General features: G+C 40.3%; 1 protein-coding gene across 9 annotated transcripts in view; it reads right to left on the reverse strand.

Annotated features, from left to right (window-relative positions):
• Positions 1-25,672, reverse strand: part of kmt2ca (lysine (K)-specific methyltransferase 2Ca) — a 179,345-nt gene that overhangs the window by 15,537 nt on the left and 138,136 nt on the right. For 5 of the 9 annotated variants that reach the window (XM_048606763.1, XM_048606756.1, XM_048606743.1 and 2 more), the window contains 9 exons: positions 25,095-25,249; positions 24,510-24,753; positions 23,503-23,645; positions 9,362-9,469; positions 6,606-7,731; positions 5,474-5,610; positions 3,764-3,906; positions 2,819-2,987; positions 1,752-1,868 (listed from right to left, as the gene is read on the reverse strand). In XM_048606763.1, the coding sequence (XP_048462720.1) occupies positions 1,752-1,868; positions 2,819-2,987; positions 3,764-3,906; positions 5,474-5,610; positions 6,606-7,731; positions 9,362-9,469; positions 23,503-23,645; positions 24,510-24,753; positions 25,095-25,249 (2,342 nt within the window). The remainder of the gene's footprint in view (positions 1-1,751; positions 1,869-2,818; positions 2,988-3,763; positions 3,907-5,473; positions 5,611-6,605; positions 7,732-9,361; positions 9,470-23,502; positions 23,646-24,509; positions 24,754-25,094; positions 25,250-25,672) is intronic. The other 4 variants (XM_048606774.1, XM_048606750.1, XM_048606780.1 and 1 more) reach the window with 1 other exon arrangement.

A 25,672-nucleotide genomic window follows, 5' to 3' on the forward strand; every position in this document is an offset into this window, starting at 1 on the left:
GGACCCTTTTTCTGAAGAAGGGTCCAGACCCGAAACGTCAGCTTTCCTGCTCCGCTGATGCTGCCTGGCCTGCTGCGTTCCTCCAGCTCCACACTGTGTTATCTCTACCTGCTCCACGGGTGTGTGATAACATCTTTGATCAAGTTGATGAAAAAAAAATCCCAAACATTCCTTTATGGAAATGTTTCCAAAGCTTCCAGATTGTCATAAAACATAAACCAAGATTAGAACTATAGGGAGTAATCCAGCATCATTTCAATTGAACAGAGGGAGGAGGTAGCTTTATGCATTATCCCCCTTCTTCACTCAGTCTGCTTCTCTTCACATTCAGCAGAAATGAACATGTGTCCACAACAGCAACTTATTTCGGTTTTCAGAAACCCTTGTAAGCAGAAAGATGCACTGAAAATGCTAAAAACTGAGACTTATGAAACTCGCCTATTCCACCCCATAACTGATAAATTGTCAGCTGAGTAATGCCATCATTTCCTATCTTATTTAGAGACTTCCAGTGAGAGGTGGTTGCTCTTTGGGATGAAAATTACATAACGAAAGAGGACAGAAATGTCACTGAAATATTTAAGGTTATGACAAATGGGAGCTAGAATATGCTATTTGGCCAAATGAATATAATCTACCTTTCAACAAAGTCATCTCCCTCAGCTGTACATTTCCACACTATTCCTTATCCCTTCATTCCTTTCATACCTAAAGATTCATTGATCTTTGATGTCAAAAGACTTAGTGACAGTGTCCAAAAACACGATATAAAGCGTTCTGAAGGCTTGCATCCCTTTAAATAAAGGAATTTTTGTCAGTGCTGCTCATTATCGTCAAGGCCACCCATAGATAATTACATATCAAGAGTTTCTTCCCCCACTTTCCAAGTTACAACCGTGACTACACTTTAAAAAGTACTTAATTGGGTATAAAGTGCTTTGGCATGTCCTGAGGTCATTAAAGACACTATGGGAGGTGACAGGCTAGTGGTATTGTCACTGGACTGTTAATCCAGAGACCCAGGTAATGTTCTGGGGAACTGGGTTTGAATCCTGCCACAGAGGATGGTGGAAGTTGAATTCAATAAAAACCTGGAAATAAGAGTCTTAATGATGACCACGAATCCACTGCTGATTGTTCAGAAAAACCTATCTGGTTCACTAATGTCCTTTAACGAAGGAAACTGCCATCTTTACCCGGACTGGCCTACATGTGACTCCAGATCCACAGCAAGGTGGCCGACTCTTATCTGCCCTCTCAGCAATACATGTTGGCCTAGCCAGCGATGCCCTAGTCTCATGAATGAATACAAACAAACTACATACAATTTTTTCCTTAATATTTAAAACCTGAAAACAGGTAACTTGCACATCATTTTGCACGTGTTCAAAAAAATTAAGTTGTCAAACTTATCGTAAACAGTAACTCGTGGTGGGGTAGTAGCCCAAATGGTGGAATGGAGGATTCAGATTCCAACTTATAAAAGGTTTCCTCCGATTGTAAAGACCATAGCCATTTAAAATGGAGATTGGGATGTGAAACTACAATTCCACATGTAGGGTCAAAATATATTCTTGTCAAGGTAGAGGAACGAACATGAACAACTCAATTAACCCACTGTCATCAGAAAATACCATCCTCTGTTAGATTTTAATATTGAATAGGCATTAATCTGACTATTTCCCATTCATACTCACCTGATGAGATGTGAGCTGCATAACTACACCTAAAGCAACAAAAGGACAGTTTACCTGTGCTTCGTAAAGTTTCTCCCGCCTGTTAGCCACTTCATTACGGATGATTGTTCCAATGTACTCAATGACCATAGTATGCTTCTCAATGTCTCGGGCAGCATACAAACCAAGACCCTGAAATAAAATTTCTTGCAGTTTACCATTCTCGCAGATCAGTTAATTCATATGTAATGTGAGGATAAATCACTACTGTAATGTCAAGTACAAATAATATCCGCTTGAATAAACAGTCAATGAACTCAAATGTATAGAAAAGTAACCCTGTATTTTTGTGACTCAGTTTTGAAGTATTCACACATGCACTGAACATTGCTAAGAAAAGTGACACGGTGTTGACGCTTTTCGTCTTGCACGCATCAGGACAAGTGCAAGGCAGCTAAACTTCAAATGACTGTAATAATGCATACAAGACTGAGCTGACAGATTGGCAAGTTGACTCTGAATAATGGAGACATTAACCAGATTGCTGGACAGTTCAACTCTAGCCAATCAGTACACGATCCTCCTCAACTCTGATCACTACTTTGGCCAATTGGGGTCCATCTGCCAAAAAAATAAGGACTCTTTAAATAATCATAATTTATACAACAATTTGGCATTCTTCTACTTGTCCTGATAAGTGCAAGACAAAACCTTCAGCAACACATTTCTCTTTTCAAGCACGCATTGAATTAACAGAAAAGTAATACTGGATGGGATCTAACATAGGCAGCCAATACAATACGAGTGCAATCCACTGCAAAGACTAGCGTGGACTTACTTAGTCTTATGATCTTTTCCAATATAAGCATAATTTTAAAAACATTTTTAAAGGAAATAATGAACAATAATTTCAGAAGTCATGTTGCCATGATAACTAGTAATATGGAGATTTTTCTCTTCGAAGATAAATTCCCTAAACAATTCTCCAATGAAGAGGAGAGAACCCTCTCATCTCATCATTTTTTCCTACGAGGCATTGTCATTCCAAAGCAACATATCACTGGGATTTCAATAATTACAGCATGTTTTTACTTTATTCACGAAGAAAGAAAAACTCTCACTTTTCATTAATGAACACTGACCTGGATTCGAGAACGAGCCAGGTACACATTAATCTTCCATTCGGTCTTCATTTTGCGATACTGAGAGGATTTGGAATGGACAAATTGCTTGCTATAAGGTGCATTCAGCTCTCCTGTGACGGTGCTCTGAAAAGACTTGGATGTACTAGTACTGTTCAGAGTGTGCGGCCTAGCAGGATTCGGCACGAAGTAGAGATGAGAAAAAAGGGGAAGGAAAAAAAATTCTGAAGTTCCTTTTGGTCAATAGGAATAATAAAAACAAACAGAAATTTTTTTCTTTCTTGGGAAGCAGATGGGAAGGGAAACACAGTACATGCAATGGGCAAAGCTGAGCAACTCAACCAGCAAGGACACATACACAACTATGGTAAGCTGTAAAGGGTGCAACAATCCAGGAGCAAATATTCATTTTGGTAAGAATGATTTAAAGTTGTTAATTTCACATTTATTTGTTGAAGGAGAGAAATGTCTATTTACAATAATGAGCCAATATTTTCAGCTCTGGCAATCAAATTGCTGTATTTTCTTTGTGTCCTCAAATTTCTCCCTCTCCTTCTTTAAAACTGATTCACAGCTGTTAAAGCAGAATTTAGGTAAACACAAAAAAGAGAATTATTTGGTAAATTGGGCAAGAAATATACTCCAGTGTGAAACTAGTAGTCACAAAGGTTCAATGAGCTAAAAAAAAAAGCTCTGTTTCTGCTTTCACGTGATTTAAAATTGGAAAGTCATTACTTATGGCTCTGAGCTTTAACATATTAACAAGGAACATAGAAACTGAGAAAAACTATTAAATATTTGACAATAACAATTTTCAGTACTGATAAATTATTAATTTGTATTTTGCTGTTGCACCACTTAGTAAACAGTAGGCAAGACACTGGACAGCGAGCAAGCAATGCGACCTGCAACCCTACAACTATGTGAAGTCGAAAACGAAAATACCTTAACACAAACCTCTTGACATGGGTACTCATTTTGGGTTCAGACCGAGCACTGCCTGAAGGATTTATTGCAAGTGGAAGTTCCATCAATGGATTGCGACCGTATCGGAAAGTGTAGTTTTCACAGTTCTCTACTCCAGGTAGCTGCAATGAAAAATTCAAAATCAACACCAGGTTGCATAAATGTAACAACTCCCAATTAAGTTGCAGATACACTGAATGTTTGTAACACAGGAGGCTATTCAGTCCATCATGTCCATGCCAGCTCCCTGCAAAAGTAATTCAGCCAATTCCCCAAACCTTGCTTGCGTATTTCTCTTTAGATAATTATCCATTTCCATTTTGAAAGCCACAACTAAATCTGCCCCCATTACAACTTCAGGCAGTGCATCTAGGACTTAATCAAACATGAAATCGATGCCCTCTGGTTCTTTATCCTTTCACCAATGGGAAGTTTCTCCCCATCAGTTCAGTCCAGACCCTCCTCATTTCATGGCAGAACTTATATCCTTATAAATGCAGAACAGTGGACATACATTCACTTCGATCTGGTTACCCACTGTGTGATTTTTCAACTATGCCATATGACCTTAAGTGCAAGAGATTTCAATCTTTTATCTCCTTCTCAGAACTTCTGAAGAAGGATCACTGGACCTAAAACTTTGACCATGCTTTCTCTCCACAGATGCTGCCAGACTGGCTCAGCTTCTCCAGTAATTTCTGTTTTTGTACCCCGAGCACTAACCGGAGTTGCTGCATTACCACAGCCAAAGTTTTGCCTGTAAGACCTGATTCAAAACAAGGAATAATGGTGTGAACAGATAGTAGGAATAGCAAAAGTGAAGTAGAGACTGATGTCCAAACCACATTGCCAGTTGTGATCATAGGATGCGTTTTGAATGCATATGTCAATGAACTGAGGAGTTTTAACCAACTGAGGACATGTATTATCAAATTTAGCAAAAGGTCATACAGGAAAATGTTAACTGTTTGGGTGTTTGGAATATCCCGCTCAGGTTTTGATCACAAGTTGAGCACTGGCAAATAAGATCAAAGCATGATGGCAAAATCAGAGCACATCAAGCACAAGGCTATTGAAAATAGAGAACTCACTTGAAGACATTTGTTGCATGGATTTCAAGAAAACACAGAGGAAAAGAAAGGTGTCACAGGCCATCCATACCAGTAACATGGTGGGAAGCAATAACTACTTGAACTAGGATATCAACTGCCTTTGCTTGCTAAGCATAACTTTTGTTGCTTAATACATTGCCTCGATTGCTCTGTACTAAGTTACTCTTCACTCCAAATGTATTGCCTGGTCTCGGAACCTCTTAAATAGTTGAAAGTAAAATGTTGGCTAGAACATTGGGTGAAATTCAAGTTCCTCTTCAAACAGTACCATGAGGACAAGCGGATAGGATTTCGCATTAACATCTCACCCGACAAAAGGCACAACCCCATGATGCAGAACTTCCTCAATAATATATGCAGTACCAGCTACACAGTGTGTTTAAGGATCATAATTGCAGGATAAAAAAAAAACAGATCTTTTGCCACAAGTTGCATTTTTTTCCCCTCACTTCATATTTTCTTCTAAGAGAAAGAATCTAATTGAAGAATAAATTAAATCTTCTACTATAGAGGAAGGGGCATGCACCAAAGCTTTTATTCCCTTTAACAGGTGTACTTCATTTTAAAAACCACATACCGATTCCGCTATCCTTGTGACTGCAGAAACAGTCAAGCCAAACAGGTCATCACCCTTCAGGTAGTCTGGAAAGAGTTTCAGCATGTCAGCATCTTTTCTAAGGCGAGCGATGGGTTCCAGGAGCTTTTGCCACACCCCTGAAAGAGAGAACAAGTAATTTCCAGTAAGTAAGTTAAAAATTGGTATTCTAATGTTGTAAATTTTCTAATTTTTAAAAATTATCTTTATTTTTCCTAGTATCTTCATTTTGCTGGAAAGGGAGACATTCTGCCAAAGCTGTGTGAGTCTCACTTCAGGACTAAAACAAGAATACCAAATTTCAAGTGATCATAACTATTTATTAAGGACATTGTTATAATTATTTGAAATTTGATATTCTTGTGTTGGCTTATTAGTACCCTTTATAACTTTAAAGCAAGCCTGCAGAATCATTTGGATTCATTCTTGGAATCGATATTTCTTCACTCTCTTCAGCCCTGAGGTGACACACCTATATCTCTTTTTATGTTTAAATCATGAATTCCTTTTCCAAACGCTTCATCCAGATCACATTCATGGCATAAACTGAATTCAATATTAAACCAATTAACATGTAAATGTTTAAATTAAAATGATCAGTTCCTGTGCAATGGTCAAGTCAGTCAAGAACTGATATCTATAGTTTGTCAGAAGTCCATTTTCACAGAATATAGTCGTCCTTGGCTAGGAATATTTTATTAATGTCTATTATTATTTTATACGTTGATTATATCTTTATTTTTAGTAACTTGTACGTACTGAAAAACTGAGTTCTTCTTAAATGAAGCAACTTCAGAGTAATACACAGATAATTAACGCAAACCATTTCCATTACCACAGGGCACAAGGTCCATGCGTGCATCAATTAAAATAATGAAATATGTTGAGATGGTGCTCCAAAATCAAAAATGCACAAACTGTGATTCATTTTTAGAGGAATGCAAATGCTGTTGCATATTAATATTTTGGGTGAAGTGAAACATGTTTTGACTTATATTGAAAACTAGACTTACTTTTTTCACAAATTTATAAAAAAATCTCCAAGTGGTTAATTATTTAAAATGGCATTATGTATAAAACTGTAGTTTGGGGAAAACAAAATACTCTTCCTTACCTTTTGGAGAACTTCCTGTTAAGACCAGATCTTCATGACCTTGTTCAATAACCCTGACCACAAACTCTGGGACATTATCCTTCTCTTCAATAGAGCAGAGGTATCGGCTGCGTTTGTTGGAGTAACGTGTACTCCAGTAAAAACGGCTTGCTTCATATCCAACTGGGTAGAGTGCTATAGAGCTGTGAAAAGACTGCATCTGCTGTGGGAGAAGTTGCCCGATGGCATGGAAAATTAAGCCACCAACACGAAATGTGTGGTTGCGTTCTCCTCGTTGTACAATGCTGGCAACTTGTTTGACCTCATCCCGTTGCACATAGACCCTCCTAAAGACAGCGAAGTATGTCAGCTCTTGCTCATGGGGTCCCTTTGGTTTATGTATTGAGCAGAGCATTGTCTTGTCCTTAAAAAACATGCACTGGGCTTTACTGGCACAGGTAAAGTGATAAATATTGGTGCATCTTATCCGGTGACATGTACCAGTAGCTCCCATTTTATGACAGAAAACACACTTCATAGAAAGACCACGTCTTAAAGCCATCTCCACATTAATCAATGCGCCAGCTTGGGTCTCATATACTTCTGTGGACCAAAGAGCACAGTTCAAGTGGACCCAGAGATCAAGATCAAGATTCAGGAGCCTTGCAGCCCCATTGGTTGTTCCATCACCTTCTTCATGACATAAACAACATCTTCTATAGTCGCGTGGCATGGGTTCAGGCTTTAGGGATGTACCAAGTTTCTTCAGGAGTTCATCTATCTCTTCCTCTGATGCTAACTTCAAGTGTGCTTTAGGAAGGACTATTTGAACTCTCCACTTTTTCCACTTCATCCCTTTCCATCTTTTAACTGCTGGACAATTGTCATCTGGATCCTCCGGTGTGGACCTTGATCTAGGCTTTAGCTTCACAGTCACCTTGAGATCTTCAGCCTTTGACTCTTGTTTGAAAACCTGCAGCCTGGCAGGAGGGAAATAAGCAGTTGTAGTTGGAGACACTGCGTTTTCCTGAATCCGCGGAAGTCGATGGACATCTAAGGAGGAGGTGTTGTTGTTATAGTGATGGAATGTGTTTCGTGTCACATCTTTGGCTGGCTGCTCTACCATTGCAGATGTAAGTTCCTGTTGCTTTAAAACAAAAGAAGTGAATTTTAAAAATAAAATGATCTCAACCTGGTTAGAGAAAGGACAATAATTAATGATCCATTAAATGGGCATGATCTACCATGTGAAATGTTAGATTTAAAACTCTATTTAACCCTGCCCTGTGAAAATGTATTTTTAAGTTTACTGAATGCGATCAAAATTTCCAAATGCAAGTTGCAACATCTGGGCATATCTTAAAAAAGGTTACGTACAAATCATTTTAAAAACAAATCTAGAAAATTCTTATCCATGAAGAGAAAGTGACAAACTTATTAGAGTGGGCTTCATTTTCATCTTAGTACTACTGCACACCTTACTGCAAAAATGTTCCATTCACCCAACTCTCATGCATTTCTACCCCTTTCTGTTGGCACATACACATTATGTCTGGTATTTTAATACTCATGAATCACTTTGGGTAAATGGCCATAAACAGGAATTATGAAACTGACACGAATCATTCTGGGGTAATGCAGCGCCAGAAGGCTTCCTGACAAAATATATTGTAAGAAACGGAGAGCTTTTTGACACAAATTCCATATGGAAATATGACATAAGGAAATAAGCCTGCACGACACCCCATGCCAATAGTGTCTGAAATTATCTTAATGTCTGGTGTCATGCTGTTAATTGTGCTACTTAACTGTTATGCAACTGTCATTGTTGCGGTCTTGTGTTAGGATGCAACTACAAAAGATGACAAAACTTTTTTTTAATGTGAAGATAATAATGTCAATGAGATATGTAAGCTGTGTACAGTAGTTAATCCCAACAGTTTATAAGCCTGCTATCCTCCACATAAATGGATTAAAAATATGAAATGCCAAACATACCTTTTTGCTAGCTAACCTGGATTGCCTCAATGCATTTCTCAACCAATTGTATCCTCAAATTATGCATTTTAAGAACTTGCCCACAATTGACATTCAATAAATATTTCTTGTTTATCGTTTTTGATCAGAGGTGTTAAGAGTTTACGTTACTGCCCTAACATAACTTATACAATGAGAATAACTGTGCCCACAGCCTTTTCCCCTCTGAAATCCTTTGAGGGCTTGAGGTAATTTCACCACAGCCCAATGACGCATTCACTCTTAATTTTACGATTTAGTTTCCAGAACCAATTCTTCTCTAATTCAACTTTGCTTAAAAAGTTCCATATTTGCATCCTGTACATCTGCTCTCCTAGACCATTATTTAAAAAAAAAAGCTAAGGATATCAGGGGAATGCTCTTTAAAATATCAGTAATTTTGGTAAAAAGGGTAAATTAATCAACCATTACATTAACTGCCTGTGGAATCTACTGTGCAGCAAAGCAACGTGCACTCTTCACTATGTCCATAAAATAGAACAAACAATTATGCACGTTTGCATGATCAAATCCTCTTATGTAGGTTTTTAACCCAATAACTGTCACTGATTTTTTTCTTCCTGACCCCCTTAAAATGTACCATCATACAGTCTTAGCATTTATTTCTGGAATGTGACTTTAATATAGTTTAGGTAGAACTCCAATTTGAGATTCAGGTTTCCAAGCAAACACACGTGCACTTATGCAGGTTTAATTTTAAAATTGCTATCATTATAACAACCACCTATCAAGAATATTACCTTTGACTCTGGAGTTTTTGCTTGTGTGGCCATAGCGTACTGTACAAAGCAATTATTGCTACAGAAGACAATATCAGGCTCAGGTTTGCTTGTTCCGTTTCTTGAATCCTCAGGGAGAAAATAAAAGATATAAGATGGTGCTCTGACATAAATGCACACCATAGCAACTATGAATTACTAGGCATGTGAAAACTTGCTGTCAAAACTGAAGCAAATGATCAAAACAGTAATCAGAATGCAAATGGCAAGCAGGCTTTGATGCTATACAGAATTATGGAATGCATGTGTTTTTAAATGAGACAGGTACTTTGGGCACTACAACATTGCTTTATGCAATAAAAAATGATTTTCAAGAAGAAATGTGTGACAGCACACCACCATTTGTGAAGTGGATAGTTGCTGTACTCCTTTCATTTCTTTATTCTTGGATGCAATGTGGGTGTCGCTGGCAAGGCTGGCATTTGCTGCCCATCCCTAGTTGCCCTTGAGCTGATTAGCTCTCAAGGCGATTTCAGAGGGCAGTTAAAAGTTAATTATGTTGCTATAGGTCAATTCACACATAAACGAGATCTGCTGAGAATGGCAGATTTCCTAAACGATATTAACGAATCAGGTGCATTTTTCCAACGTTGTCACTAGACAAATTTTTAACGCCAGATTTTATTCAATGCAGATTTCACTATTTGCTGTCATGAGATTCAAACCCTGATAAGGAGGCCAAAGTCAGTGACAACCCTGAAGACTGGCATAAATTCAGAAGCCAGCAAAGGAAGACTAAAAAGATAATAAACAGAGAGAAAATAAACCATGGGCAAACTAATGAGGAATATTAAAAACTAACAATAAGAGCTTCTTTAAATATATAAAAAGAATGAGAGGTCAATGTGAACATAGGTCCTTTAGAAAATGAATCTGGTGAAATAGTTACAGAAAACAAATAAATGGCAGAGGAGGGCAGCTGTATAAGACTTTGGTCTGGCCATTTTTGGATTACAGTGCAGTTCCGGTCGCCGCACTATAGGAAAGATACGGAGGCTTTGGACAGGGTGCGGAACAGGTTTACCAGGATGTTGCCTGGATTGGAGTGTATTAGCTCTCAGGAGACAAACTTGGATTGTTTTTGCTAGAGTGTCAGAAACTGAGGGGCAACCTGATAGAAATACATAAAATTATGAGGGGCACTGATAGGGTAGAAAGGGTCTCTTTCCCAAAGTGGAAATGTCAAATAGTAGGGCCATAGGTTTAAGGGCGAGAGGGGGAGAAAGTTTAAACGAGATGTCAGCAGTTAATTTATTTTTACACAGAGAATAGTAGGTGCCTGGAATGTGCTGCCAGGGGAGGTGGTAGAAGCAAATACAGCACCAAAATTTAAGAAGCATGTGGACAGACACACGAATAGGTGGGAATAGAGGATTTGGATAATGTGCAGGCAGATGGAATTAATTTAGAATGACATTATGGTTGGCACAGATATGGTGGGTCAAAGGGTCAGTTCCTGCGCTTTACTGTTCTGTTTACCCCAATAATACTGTAGAACGTAGGAGTGAAATTCAGTACCATCACCATCACTACAGAAGTAGCATTAGATAAATTAAAGGGGTGAAAATTAGACAAGTCCCCTGGCTCTGATGCTTGCACCCTAAAAGTAGTAGCTAGTGAGAGATTTCTGACCTTGTCCACCCCAGTCACACACCAGCACCTCCACATCTATTGTTGGAAAATAGAATCAATCTTATCAAGCAAAGTCAGCATGGCTCTACGAAAGGGAAATTGTGTCTAAGTTATTTGAGTTTTTGAGAAATCTCAGCCAGAGTGGACAGAGGGGAGCAGGAGGTTTGTCGTATTTGGACTTCCAGAAGGTACTCAATAACGTAACTCATAAAAGGCTAAGTCATAACAGACCATGGTGTTGGAGGTAGTACAGATGGTATATTTACATCGAAAGAAAATTGAGTTATAGGCAGGAACAGTAAGTGGGGATTGGGGTTCTTTCTCAGGTTGGTGACTTGTCAGTAGTGGGGTTCCAAAGGGATCAGTGCTGGGTTCACAACTGGTCACAATATATATTGATAGCTCCAGAGATGAGAAACTTCAATTGTGAGAATGGATTGGATAGGTTGGGACTGTTTCCTTACAAGATAAGGTGGCAAAGAGGAGATCAGGTAGCAGCCTTAAAAATCATGAGAGGTCTGGATAAAATTGATAGGGAGAAACTATTCCAATTTATGAAAGTATTGAGAACAAGACGGCAGAGATTTTATGTGATTTGTAAAAGCAACAAAAATGATGTGAGAAAAAATATTTGCACAAATATTGGTTTAGGTCTGGAATGCACTGCCTGCCAGTGTGCCAGACGCAGACTCAACTGAGGCACTGGAAGATTAATGGAATAGAAAAATAGAAACTAGGAGGAAACTATGCAGCCCTTCGTACCTGCTCTGCCATTAAATGTGTTCATGGCTGATCATCTAACTCAATACCCTGTTGCTGCTATCTCCCAATACCCTTCGATCCCTTTAACCCAAGAACTATATCAAGCTCCTTCTTGAAAATGTTCAATGTTTTGGCTTCAACTGCTTTTTGTGGCAGAAAATTCTACAGGCTCACCACTCTCTGAATAAAGAAATTTCTCTTCACCTCAGTCCTTTACCTCACTTTAGACTGTAACCCCAGTTTTTGAGCTCCTAGTCATTCGTAATAGTCCTTCTGCATTTACCTTGACAAGTTGTTAGAATTTTACACAGTCTGTGAGATTTGCCTCCGTCATTCTTCTAAATTCCAGTGAAAATAGTCCTAACCAATCCAGTCTCTCTTCAGAAATTAATCCTGCCATCCCAGGAAACAGTTTTTATTTTTGTTGCACGTCCTCCTGAGCTGAACATCCTTCCTCAGGTAAGGAAACTAAAACTGTACAGAATATGCTAGGTGTGGTGTCACCAAGGCCCTGTACAATTGCAGCAAGATGTCCCTGCTCCTGTACTTGAATCCTCGTGCTATGAAGGCCAACATACCATTTGCCACCTTTCTTCATCGCCTGCTGCACCAGCATGCTTAATTTCAGAAACTGGTGGACTAGGAACACCCATGTCTCAATCCACTTCCCCCTTTCACAATCTATCATCATTCAGACAATCTGCTTTCTTGCTTTGCTACCAAAGTGGATAACTTCACATTTATCAAAATTATACTTCATCTCCCTTGCATTTGACCACTCATGCAACTTGTCACACTGAAGTTTCTCTGCATCCTCCTCAAGAGTTCAATCTTCCACCCAGCTTTGTGTCATCTGCAAACCTGGAGATGTTACTTTTCATTCCCTCATCTAAATAATGCATATATATCGTGAATAGCTGGGGTTGAAGTACTCAACCCTTCGGTACCTCAATAGTCACTGCCTACCACTCGGAAAGAGACATATTTGTTTCTACTGTTTCCAATCTGCGAAACAGTTCTCTTCCTCAGAACTCAGGAAGGTCACCAGACCCAAAACTCTGATTTCTTCTTCACAGATGCTGCCAGACCCACTGAGCTTTTCCAGCCACTTCTGTTTTTGTTTTTGATTTACAGCATCTGCAGTTTTTTTGGATTTTATAAGATGTGTATGTTTCTCTAGTTGCGATGAAAGTTCAGTAACCGGATGGTGCGTGAGCTGTGGAGCACTGTAACTTCTTTTATGTTGCAAGTGTGAACCCTGACAGACAGATGACAGCAGAACCATTGTGGTGCCAGTAGTGCTGCACTGGTGGTTGCAACAAAGTGATAGACATTGATTGCACAGGAAGCATCTACTGCAGATGTGTGCAAAACAGGAGAATGGAACTAAGTCATAAGGCTCGTGAGAGTTGGTGCAGACACAATGGCTTCATTCTGTTATGTAACAATTCTGTGAAGCCCTTGAAGGTCAAATTCAACATTCATGTTGCTCATCAAAATTTGTTCTTTATTTGAAGTAATGAAAAACCAATTGAACAGTCAAGAATTGTTGCACAGCACAACAGTGTGGTCAGAATGAAGTAGATGAGAGGAGATAAATTAATTAGTAGCTAAATGAATAAATAGAAATTCCGGGCAATCTGAGATGGAGGATGGAAAAAGTAGTAGCTGTAAGAGCTGTTCCTTTTTAGAGCTATTTCAGTGTTGGAGCCGATTTACTTGAATTCTAGGAGCAGTAATTGCTGTTTTATAAGCTGTTGCATTGTTTCAGAACTTTGGATTAACATAATTAAAATAACAGCACTTTAAAAAGGAGGAAGAGAGACAAAGACAGTGACCACATGGGAAGTGAATCAAACTGAAAAATTAACCTGCACAGCTGTCTGACCCAGTCGTAACGTGCACAGCTAACTGCCTCAGCTGTTTGGTTTCAAGTATCTCTGGACATTCAGAGTTTGTCCAAGAAAAATTAAGTGAAATTCACAGCTGACATTGGTGAAACCGGTGTTAGGAGAGCAGCTAAGTGGCTAGTTTTTAAGTATGACCTTATTGGGTTTTTATTTGTAACGCTACAATAGTGAGTAGAGTGGGTTTTTTTTAAATCATATGTTTTTATTGAGATCTGCCTCTTGATTAAATTTTGAAAATATACAAACATAGGTACTATGTTAGCCTGGCGCACTGTTTTTAGAACAGAAAGACTGTGCCATTTTCTGGATCTGTAGACTGTTAAGGGGCAAAGATGGCCTTTGGTAGAGTGACGTGCTCTTCCTGTCGATGTGGGAGATTAGGGAGAGTTTCTATATGACTGATGATCATGTCTACAGGAAGTGTGTTTGGTTGCGAATCCTATTGGATCACATGGATCGGTTGGATCAGCAGTTAGAGACGATGAGGAATTCACAGGAGTTAGGTGGTATGATGGATGGAAGTTGCAGGAAGGGAGATAAACCAAAGGCATAGTCAGTTAGATGGGTTACCTACAGGAAAGGGAGGTCATGCAGGAGTCTCCTGCGGCTGTCCCCATCCCAAACAAATATGCTGTTTTGGAAAACGTAGGGGCTGATGGACTCGTAGGGTAATGTAGCACTGACAGCCAGCTTTCTGCCTCTCAGACTGCCTCTCATGTAATGAGGGGTGCGCCAGATTCCACGTGATCGATTGTGATAGAAGACTCTCTAGTCAGAGGCACAGAGAGACGTTACTGTGGCCGACAGCGAGCTATAAAAGATTGGTGTGCTGCTTCTCTGGTGCCAGAATCAAGCATCTCAAACATTCTCAAAGGGGAGAGGGACCAGCAGCAGGTCATTGTACACAATGGAACTAACGACATAGGACAAGGAGGAGATTCTGAGGAGAGAATATAGGAAGGTAGGCAAGAATTTAATAAAGGAGGTCCTCAAGGGGAGTAATATCTGGATTACTCCCTGTGCCATGAGCTAGTGAGAGTAGGAATCGGACGATGAATGCATGACTGAGGTGGCGGTGCAGGGGAGAAGGATTCATACTTTTGGATCATTGGAATCTCTTCTGGGGTAGAGTGATGTGTATCAGAAGGGCGGACTGTATCTGAATTGGAAGGGGACTAATGTACCGGTGGGGAGATTGCTAGAGCTGCTCGGGAGGATTTAAACTAGTAGGGAGTGTGTGTGGGTGTGAGTGTGTGACTGAGAGACACACAGTGAGGAAAGAAATCAGTCTGAGACTGGTACAGTTGGGCAAAGGGGCAAGTCAAACAGTCAGGGCAGGCAGAAACAAAGCAGAGAAAAAGGCAGGACTGATAAACTACATTTATTTCAATGAGAGTCCAGAGACAATATGTTCCTGTCGATAAAGGGTAAAGCTGGTAGGTGTACGGAATGCTGGATGACTAGAGAAATTGAGGTTTTGGTCAAAAAGCAGGAAGCATATAATTAGGTATAGACAGCAGAGATCAAAGTAATCCCTAGAAGAGTATAAAGGCAGGAGGAGTATACCTAAGAAGGAAATCAAGAGGGCAAAGAGGGGACATGAGGTATCTTTGGCAAATAGGGTTAACCAGAATTCAAAGGGATTCTCCAAATACATTAAGTACAAAAGGGTAACGAGGGAGAGTATAGGGCCCCTTAAAGATTAGCAAGGCCACCTATGTGTGGAACCACAGGAGATGGTTGGTTGGGGGTGAAAAAGAGGTACTAAATGAGTATTTAGCATCAGTGTTTACTGTGGAGAAGGATATGGAAGATAGAGAACGTGGGGAAATAAATAGTGACATCTTGAAAAATGCCCATATTACACGGGTGGTGGTGCTGGACATCTTAAAACTCAAAGGTGGATAAATCCCTGGGACCTGATCAGGTGTACCCTAGAACTCTATGGGAAGCTAGGGAAGTGATTGCTAGCCTCCTTGCTGAGATATTTGTATCATCGATAGCCACAGATGAGGTGCCAAAAGACTGAAGGTTGGCTAACATGGTGTCACTATTTAAGGAGGGTAGTAAGGAAAAGCCAGGGAATTATAGACCAGTGAGCCTGACAGCAGTGATGGGCAAGTCTTTGGAGGGAATCCTAAGGGACAGGATTTACATGTATTCGGAAAGGTTTTTGAAGAAATAACAAAGTGGATTGATGAGGGCAGAGTGGTGGACGTGATCTATATGGACTTCAGTAAGACATTTGACAAGGTTCCTCATGGTAGATTGGTTAGCAAGGTTAGATCACATGGAACACCGGGAGAACTAGTCATTTGGATACAGAACTGGCTCGAAGGTAGAAAACAGAGGGTGGTGGAGGGTTGTATTGCAGGCTGGATATCTGTGACCAGAGGTGTGCCACAGGATCAGTGCTGGGTCCACTGCTTTTCGTCATTTATATAAATGATTTAGATGTGAACATCGGAGGCATGGTTAGTAGTGGACAGCGAAGCAGGTTACCTCAGAGTACAATGGGATCTTGATCAGATGGGTCAATGGGCTGAGGAGTGGCAGACAGAATTTAACTTAGATAAATGTGAGGTGCTGCATTTTGGAAAGGCAAATCAGAGCAGGACTTATACACTTAATAATGAGGTCCTGGGGAGTGTTGCTGAACAAAGAGACCTTGAGGTGCAACTACACAGTTCCTTGAAAGTGGAGTCGCAGGTAGATAGGATAGTGAAGGTGGCGTTTGGTATGCTTGCCTTTATTGGGCAATGCATCGAGCATAGGAGTTGGGAGGTCATGTTGTAGGTGTATAAGACATTGGTCAGGCCACTTTTGGAATAACGCTTTCAATTTGGGACTTACTGCTATAGGAACGATATTATGAAACTTGACAGGGTTCAGAAAAGATTTACAAGGATGTTGCCACAGTTGGAGGGTTTGAGCTGTAGGGAGAGGCTGAATAGGCTGGGGCTATTTTCCGTGGACAGTCAGGGGCTGAGACGTTATAGAGGTTTATAAAATCATGAAGGGCAAGGATAGGATAAATAGCCAAGGTCTTTTCCCCAAGGCGGCTGAGTCCAAAACTAGAAGGTATAGGTTTAAGGTGAGAGGGAAAAGATTTAAAAGGGACCTAAAGGGCAACTTTTTCATGTAGAGGGTGGGGCGTGTATGGAATGAGCTGCCAGAGGACGTGGTGGAGGTTGGTACAATTACAACATTTAAAAGACATTTGGATGGGTATATGAATAGGAAGGGTTAAGAGGAATATGGGCCAAATGCTGGCTAATGGGACGAGATTAATTTAGGATATCTGGTTGGCATGGACGAGTTAGACTGAAGGGTCTGTTTCTGTGCTGTACAACTCTATGACACAAATGTTATGATACAATTTGAATAATAAAAGTAAAGAAAATTTTGGATAATCCTGTGTATACAGCCTTAGTAATTGAGAGGATTCAGATTCAGAAGCTTAGCATCAAATAGGACAAATATTCTCCTTCAGCCTCAGGAGTTGCCAGGGAGAAGGATGGAGTCAGTAGATAGGGAACTGGAGTATATGGTGAGGAGAGAAGACAGTTGCTTCAGTCTTCCCAATTTTTAATTGGAGGAAATACATTCTCATCCAAAACTGAAAGCTGAATATGCTGCTTGACAAAGGAGAGACTAAAGGGATCAAGTAGTAGTTTTGAGGAAGAGCTGGCTGTCATAAGTGTACACGTGCAATCTGATATGTTTTCAGATTATGACACCGAAGTTCGCAGCAGGTAAGAGCTAGGAAGAAGTCAAAGATACATTCATGGAGAACTCTGGAGATAACAGTTTGGGGGGTGAGGGGGTGGGGGTCAAGAATACAGGCCATAGCAAGGGATTCTCTGACAAGAATTGAACTGATAAGAATGGTACCAATCAGGTCAGTTTCATTCAGCTGCAAGTGGAGGGTAGGCACTGGAGAAAGATGGTGTGGTTAACCATGTTAAATACTGCAGACAAGTTGAGAAGGTTGAGGAGAGGATAGCTTTCCACAATCAAAGTCTGATAGGATGTTACCTGTGACTTTAACAGAGCTGTTTTACTCCTGTGACAGAACAGAAGTTGATTTTGGAGTTTCACATGTGGAACTGTGGAAGAACGGCCATGCATTTCATACAGTACATTCAAAGATTATGTAAAGGAAATAGAGTTTAGTGATCTTGTTTTGGTTTACTAGGATGGAAGAACCTGGGTGAACTCTCAGATTCTGCTGGCAAATTTGAAAGAGACGGGAAAACATCAGCAGAGAATAAACTTCATAGTATCAGCTAGCGTAGGGACCAGAGAGGGAAGATGGGTGGTCAGTAGTTTAGTGCAAATATGGTAACAAAATCTGAAGTTAATTAGATCTGACTCTAACAAATCTAAGTCTAGTTTCCACCATGCCACCAGTAAGGTGCTAACACTATGTGAAAGCATGATATCAGCTGACTCAATCCTAACATGTCTTTTCCATAGCAATAACTCATTATTAACAGTAGCTGTCTTTGGTAAATGTGCTCCTCAATTTCTTTCAGGGTCAAAGTTATAACTTCGTTCCAGGTAGAGGGGAAAGAGAAAGATACATGCATTCCATGGCCAAAGCTATGGTGCATTACCAGTGGAGGCGGCAAATGAAATTAAGATTCGACTAAACAGCCCACATTTCCAATTCAGAAAACTGCAGTGGAAGTGAGTTCAAGAATGGCAACACTAGTGAACAATACATTTGGCAAGAAAATTCAACATTTTTAAAAAAGGTTAAATCAGATCAAAGTAAAACTAATAGCTGTTTCAAATGCCCATAAGTTCTGCAACTTTACTGGATTGCATCACTATTCATCAAAGGTAATTGTCAAACATGTCCCAATTTGATCAGCTGAGAGGCAGAAGATCCAACTTCATCTGAACATAGAGCAAACATTAGCAAAAGCCACAATTTCTGACCTTATGATGACGGTAAACTCTTCACTCTCTTTAGGGGATAGGTCATTAGTGTTTCCCATGTCATTGGCTAATAGTTCCATTATACCTTGAAGCACTGTCAGCCAGCCTCAATGAGATTCCAGGTTTCCTTTTGTTGCTAAGAATATGACATTAACTTTGTATATTCAAACTTATTCTCACTGAAGCTTTCCCATTACCATTCTCTGGCTAATACTGTAGGTCTTCACAGGATTGTGATCTGATGTTCATAGCTAGGTAACTGGGTGGCATATGGGATTGCTTAACACCAAATATAAGTTGTTCTGCTCAATGAATTACATTTCGAAATTAACTAGCTTTCTATTGGAAATTTTCAATTTACTTGGTCATACAACCAAAGCTTGAGACAGGCTTGCTTTCATAGTCCCAGTGCAAAAATCATTTGGATGTACATCAAGGCAGGAGGGCTGGTCACGGCCCACATCAACTCTAGTCTTCCAGCCTGCCTCAATCCGCTACAATTTACCTACCAATGTAACAGGTCCACAACGGATGCCATTTCCCTAGACCTGCACTCATCCCTGGAACGTCTGGACAACAAGGCCACCTACACCTGACACCTGTTCATCGACTGCAGCTCTGCCTTCAGCACCATTATCCCCTCCAAACTGATCTCAAAATGCCGACACCTCTGCAAATAGATCCTCAGCTTTCTGATCCACAGTCAGTGAAGACAGACAACTGCAACTCCTTCACGATAACAGTCAACACTGGAGCCCCCCCACAGATGCGTCCTCAGCCCTCTACTCTACTCCCTATACACCCATGACTGTGTTGCCAAATTCCAAATGAATGCCAGCTATAAGTTTACTGATGACACCACCATGGTAGGATGGATATCTAACAATGACCAGTCAGAATACAGAACGGAGACAGAGGGCTTGGTGACATTGTGCATTGAGAACAACTTCTCTCTCTCAACATCAGTAAAACTAAAGAGCTGATCAATGACTTGAGAGAGGAGGAGACGAACATGCCCCCATCTACATCAATGGAGCTGAGGTTGAAAGGGTGGAGAGCGTCAAGTTCGTAGGAGTGACAATAACCAATAATCTGTCCTGGACTTCCCGTGTAGACGAGAGAGTCAAGACGACACAACGACACCTCTTCTACCTCAGGCAGCTCAGGAAATTTGGCATTTCCATAATGACCCTCACCAACTTTTACAGATGCACCACTGAAAGCATACTATCCGGTTGCATAATGGCCTGGTATGGCAACTGCTCTGCCCAGGACCGTAAGAAACTACAGAAGATGGCGTGCACAGGCCCTACCATCATGGAAGCCAAACTTCCATCCATAGACACTAGTTACATGGCTCGTTGCCGTGGAAAGGCTGCCAACATCAAAGGCCCATCGCACTCCAGTAATGTTCTCCTACAACCTCTTCTGTCAGGCAGAAGATACAGAAGCTTCAACACATGCACCAGCAGTTAGGGGAACAGCTTCTTCCTGATCATTATTAGACTGATGAATGGATTCTCTATCTTCAAATATTGCTGATGTTGCCTAGCGCACAGCCAGTGCAAAGTAACCTGTATGCCTTTGTCTACGTTTTTTTTTAACCACCCCATGATCTGTATGCCCTTGCTTACTATGATCTGCCTGTACTGCTCGTAAACAAAGCTTTTCACTCTTCTTAGGTACACATGGCAATAAAGAAATCAAATCAAAAAAAAAAGAGACCAGGCAAGCAGTTTGCTGATTTCAACGCTCACTATAAGGTGATTAGAATGAGCATAAACTAGCTTTTCAGTTCTTTTTCATTCTTTTAGGGATGTGTGCACCACTGACAAGCTTTGTTGCCTATCCAATATGTTACCCTTGACTGGTTTAATAAGCCATTGCAGAGGGCAGTTGACAGTTAACCACACTTTTGACATAGGGAATGAGGAGGCATTGGAGGGGTTGGTGGGCTTAAAAATGGACAAATCCCAGGGTCTGAATGAGTTGTATCCCAGGCTGCTGTGGAAGACATAACAGGGGCACTGTCACAAATTTTTAACTTCTCTCTGGCCATCTAAGGTGGTTCCACCTTTCAATAAGGGTCGTAGAGATAAATTAAAGAATTACAGACAAGCGAGACTTATTAGTGGTAGGGAAGTTAGTGGAGAAAATTCTGAAGGAGAGAACTAACCTCCACTTGGAGAGGCGAGGTTTGATGAGGAATAACATGGATTTTAGACAACCTTTGACAAGATCCAACGCTAGGAGACTGATAAAACAGGTAAAAGCACATGGGATCAGGGTAACGTTGGATCCAAAATTGGCTTAGTGGGAAGAGACAGAGGGTGGTAGTAGAAGGCTGTTGTGTAAATGGAGACTACTGACCACTGGCATAACAGAGGGATCACGGTTGGGTCCCTTTTTGTTTGTGATGTGTGTAAGGGCTGTTTGAGAATACAGGGGCAAGGAGAGGTATGTTTCCAGGTGATGCAATGATTGGCTAGGTGGTTAATAGTAAGGACTAAGATCTTAGGTTACAGGAAGATATAGATGGATTGGTCAGTACGGCAGATCAATGGCAGATGGAATTTAATCATGAAAAAGGTGAGAGGTGATGCACCGTGGAAGTAGTAACACAAGTGAGTACTCCATGAATGGCTGATCATTAGGAAGCTAAAAGGAGCAGAGGATCTTGAGGTTCTCGTCCACAGATGCCTGAAAGCAGCAGAATAAGTTAATGGGATGGTTAAGGCGGCATATGGCACTCTTGCCTTTACCACTCGTGGTATAGGTTATAACAGCAAGGAGGTTAATGTTGGAGCTGTACAAAACTTTGGTTAGGCTGCAGCTGGAGTGCTGTGTGCAGTTTGTCATCACATCATAGGATGTGATTGTACTGCAGGGAGTGCAGATATTCACCAGGATGTTACCCAAGTTGTAGCGTTTTAGCTATAAAGAGAGGCTGGATAGGCGTGGGTTGTTTTCTTCAGAGTAGAGAAGGATGAGGGGGAATTAATCGAGGTCAGAGTCATACAGCACGGAAACAGACTCTTTGGTCCAAACATAATCCCAAACCAAACACAATCCCAAATTAAACTAGTCCCACCTGCCTGCTCCTGGCCCATATCCTTTATTTTTATTCATTTGTGGGATGTGGGCATCGCTGGCTGGTCAGCATTTCTTGCCCATCCCTAGGTGCCCTTGAAAAGGTGGCGGTGAGCTGCCTTCTTGAACCACTGCAGTCCTCCTGCTGTGACCCAGTGACAGTGAAGGAATGGTGATATATTTCCCAGTCAGGTTGATGATTGACTTGGAGGGGAACTTGGAGGAGGTGGTGTTCCTATATACCTGCTGCCCTTGTCCTTCTAGATAGAAGTGGTTGTGGGTTTGGAAGGTGCAGTCCATCTTGTAGATAGTACACACTGCTTCTACTGAGCGTTGGTGGTGGAGGGAGTGAATGCTTGTGGATGTAGTGCCAATCAAGCGGGCTGCTCCGTCCTGGATGGTGTCAAGCTTCTTGAGTGTTATTGGGGCTGCACTTATCCAGGAAAGTGGGGAGTATTCCATCACACTCTTGACTTGTGCCTTGTAGATGGTGGACAGGCTTTGAGGAGTCAGGAGGTGAGTGGGAGGTTTAGAGGGAATGTGAGGAAAAATATTTTCACCCGGATGGTGGTGCGAATCTGGAATACATTACTTGGGAGGATAGTAGACCTCACAACCTTTAAAAAAATGTGAATGAGCACTTGAAATATCATAACATTCAAGGCTATGGGTGAAGTGCTGGAAAATGGGTTCAGTGCAGATAGGTCTGCACAGACTTGGTGGGCCAAGGGTGCTTTTTTGTGATGTATGATTCTCAAGTCACACACAATCCAGATCAGGTAAGCATGGCATATTTCCATCTCCAAAAGGACATTAGTGTACCAGAGTTTTGCTTTTTTTAAAAACAGAAAATGACAATGGTTATGTTCATCACTATTAGACTAGCTTTCAATTCCAGATTTAATGGAATTCAAATTTCACCATCGGCCATGCTGGGATTCGAACCCATGGCCCAAGACCACATTTAGACCAGACCAAGTTAAGATCTCTACAGGGGAGGTGATGGCCTACTGGTATTATTGCTGGACTATTAATCCAGAGATCCAGGTAATGTTCTGGGGACTTGGGTTCAAATTCCACCATGGCAGATGAATTCAATGAAACTGTTGCTCAGTGTTGGGAAAATCGAGCTGGTTCACTCATGCCCTTTAGGGGAGGAAACTGCTGACTTTACCTGACTTCAGACCCACATCCTGCGAATGAATAAAAAAAGACATTGTTGTAAAATCCATCTGGTTCGCTAGGATTTGAACCAGTATCCCCATAGTCTAGTCAAGGGCTCTGGATTACCAATTGAGTGAAATTAGCACTATGCGTTAGACTCATCGTCCCTTAGACTATGAACAACTCGGAATTACAATACTAGCAGTCTATCAATATGTAGTACCTCCCTGATCCAGCATATTGTACTGTTGGAGGAAAATGCTTTGAATTATTAATACATTTACTTCAGTTTCATTACTCTTGTTTATTCATGTAATAACATTCGATCACTTCTTAAACTGCATCAGAGTAAACCACGGTCCTGTTCTTATATTGACACGTGACTGTACTGAATAGATTTATATAAACAACAGATAATATCCTTTTCAGGGGCTACATCATAAGCAAATTTATCTAGAAATAAAGTCATTCCTAGCAATGTCCCAAATTTTATAACTTTCCCTGTAAAGCAAATCTTATGAATTAATAATAAGTCAAAGATTTGAAGTCTGTGCAGCAAATTTTGCAACAAAAATGATTGATCACAGAAAAACATACCTGCTTGATATATGGTAGATCAGTGACCGTCTTCCGTACACCATTACCAAGCACCACAACATCACAATGACGGCACCACTGAGGTTTCGAGCTGGTAGAGCTGTTCATGACTGCTCGATTGTCTGCTTTGAGTGCCACTGTGCCTGTTATGGGGGGGACACAGCAATGCTAATTGAATAGAAAGAAAATAGCACACACCAGGCTACAGAAGTAAAAACAACTTCCCATGCATTTACAATCACATTCTCAACATGTTAAATTCAGTAGAGTTCATCATGTAATGTTTTTGAAAAACTATAGCAGATCATTACAAAACTGATACAATCAGCATACTTCTAAATATTCAGATAGACTGATACACACCCTCTACCCAACAGAAGCACGCACTTGAATTGGTTTTTGTTCACTGTCATTTAATCCGTGGAAGGCTAAAGAAGGAATCTTCCCTGGTCTGGGCTGTGACACTTACAAGCAGGGGACAGCTAACCTGTCAACTGACATACACTATGAGGTGCAGGTGTTCAGAGTTGTACAATCCATGAAAAAGTCCCAGAACACTGTAGTTAATTAACTGAACATTTTGCCTAGAATTAGTTGTACACAGTTGGCAGAATATTACAACTTGTTTTTGTCAGCCGATTATTTTAGATTATTGCCGGCTACTCTGCAAAATCTCCAAATGTAACTAAACTTTAATGAATTGCTGGATGTTTTAAAATACCACTACGTGGATTTTAATTTGAAGATATCATGCTTTATATTCTGGATACATCAACGTTACAGAAACTCTTAAGAAGTTCACCCATCTTCCTCAGTGTGCAGATTTTCTGTTAAGATATGATCGCCTGAGCATTTGTCCCTTTTCTAATGAAAATGTTTAGTGTATATCAATATTACAAAAATTTCATGACTTGTTTCCCTCAACATCACCACAACAAAAGTAGGCAGAAATTTCCACACAGCAGACATATTGCCAATAGCAGTAGTGACACAATATACAGACTTACCACTGGCAGGAATCATATATGGTAGGCTGGTAGGCCCAACAGGTCTCATAATCTTGATAGGGCCAGTAAAACAAGGGTGAGAACCTTGAGCCATTAGTGAAGGTCTGCTCTCCAAGGCTTGGGTGAATTTGTAAGCATTAATCAAAGGCATTGAAGGTGGTTCAGGTGCACTGCTGACCTCATAACTGTTAGGAACTTTAATGTGTAGGAAGTCAGCCACTCTTGCTACAACACCATTAATATCCTAAAGAAAAGATACACAGGATATATATATTGTATGTATATATTTTATATAAGCTTTTGTGTTTATTCGTTAGTGTCTATATCTATATTGGCTAATGGATGTACTTTATCATTCAAAAGTCGTTGAACATCATGTGCAACGTGGAGAAAGATGGAGATATGTTTGCTGCTTTGGTATAACAATTTGAAAAATTTAGAAACAAGATTAACATTTCATGTTGAGAGAGGGATATTACATTGGTTAGCTTGTATTTTATAAAGCTTATCATTCCCAAAAGCAAAAAATGCAAAATATTCATAAAAATATTTTACCAAATTTTATATGAAAATGGCAAGTCTTACCTCAGCAGCTGATGGAGTCAGAGTAAGTGCAACTGATACAAAACCAATTTTGGGCCCATTCTGGGATTGTGTAAACTGATTTCCAAAAAACATAGTTGAACCCATGTTTCCAAAGGTTGGCTCCATCTTAACTTCACTCTGTCGAACTTCTGAACCTGAAACCAGAAGAGAAATGCGCATTACTTTGAAATCTGTAGAACCTCTAATTTGAAAAGTTTTATTACCTGAGAAGATTGTGGTGAGAGTTAGGTTATGATTTGACTTGCAGAGCAGGCTTGAGGGGCTGAATAGCTTACTTCTGCTCCTATTTTCAATGTTGCAGGCATGCTTGATTTTTAGGTGAAGCCATAAAAGGTTAGCTTGCAATTAAATAAACAAATCTTCATTTGTGTAGTTAACAGGAAACCTCTATTTCTGTGCGCATGTTTGCGAGGAATGGGGAGGCACATGAGGCTAGAGATTTTTTTAAAAATAAAACAGATGTTCACTGCATATAAGAAAAAAAAACAAACCAACTATCTAAATATAAACTACTATTTGAACGATTTTAAAACACATAGCAAAATAAAATTTAATCC

The sequence above is a fragment of the Rhincodon typus genome, chromosome 2 (genome assembly GCF_021869965.1).
Source record: "Rhincodon typus isolate 14 chromosome 2, sRhiTyp1.1, whole genome shotgun sequence".
NCBI lineage: Eukaryota > Metazoa > Chordata > Chondrichthyes > Orectolobiformes > Rhincodontidae > Rhincodon > Rhincodon typus.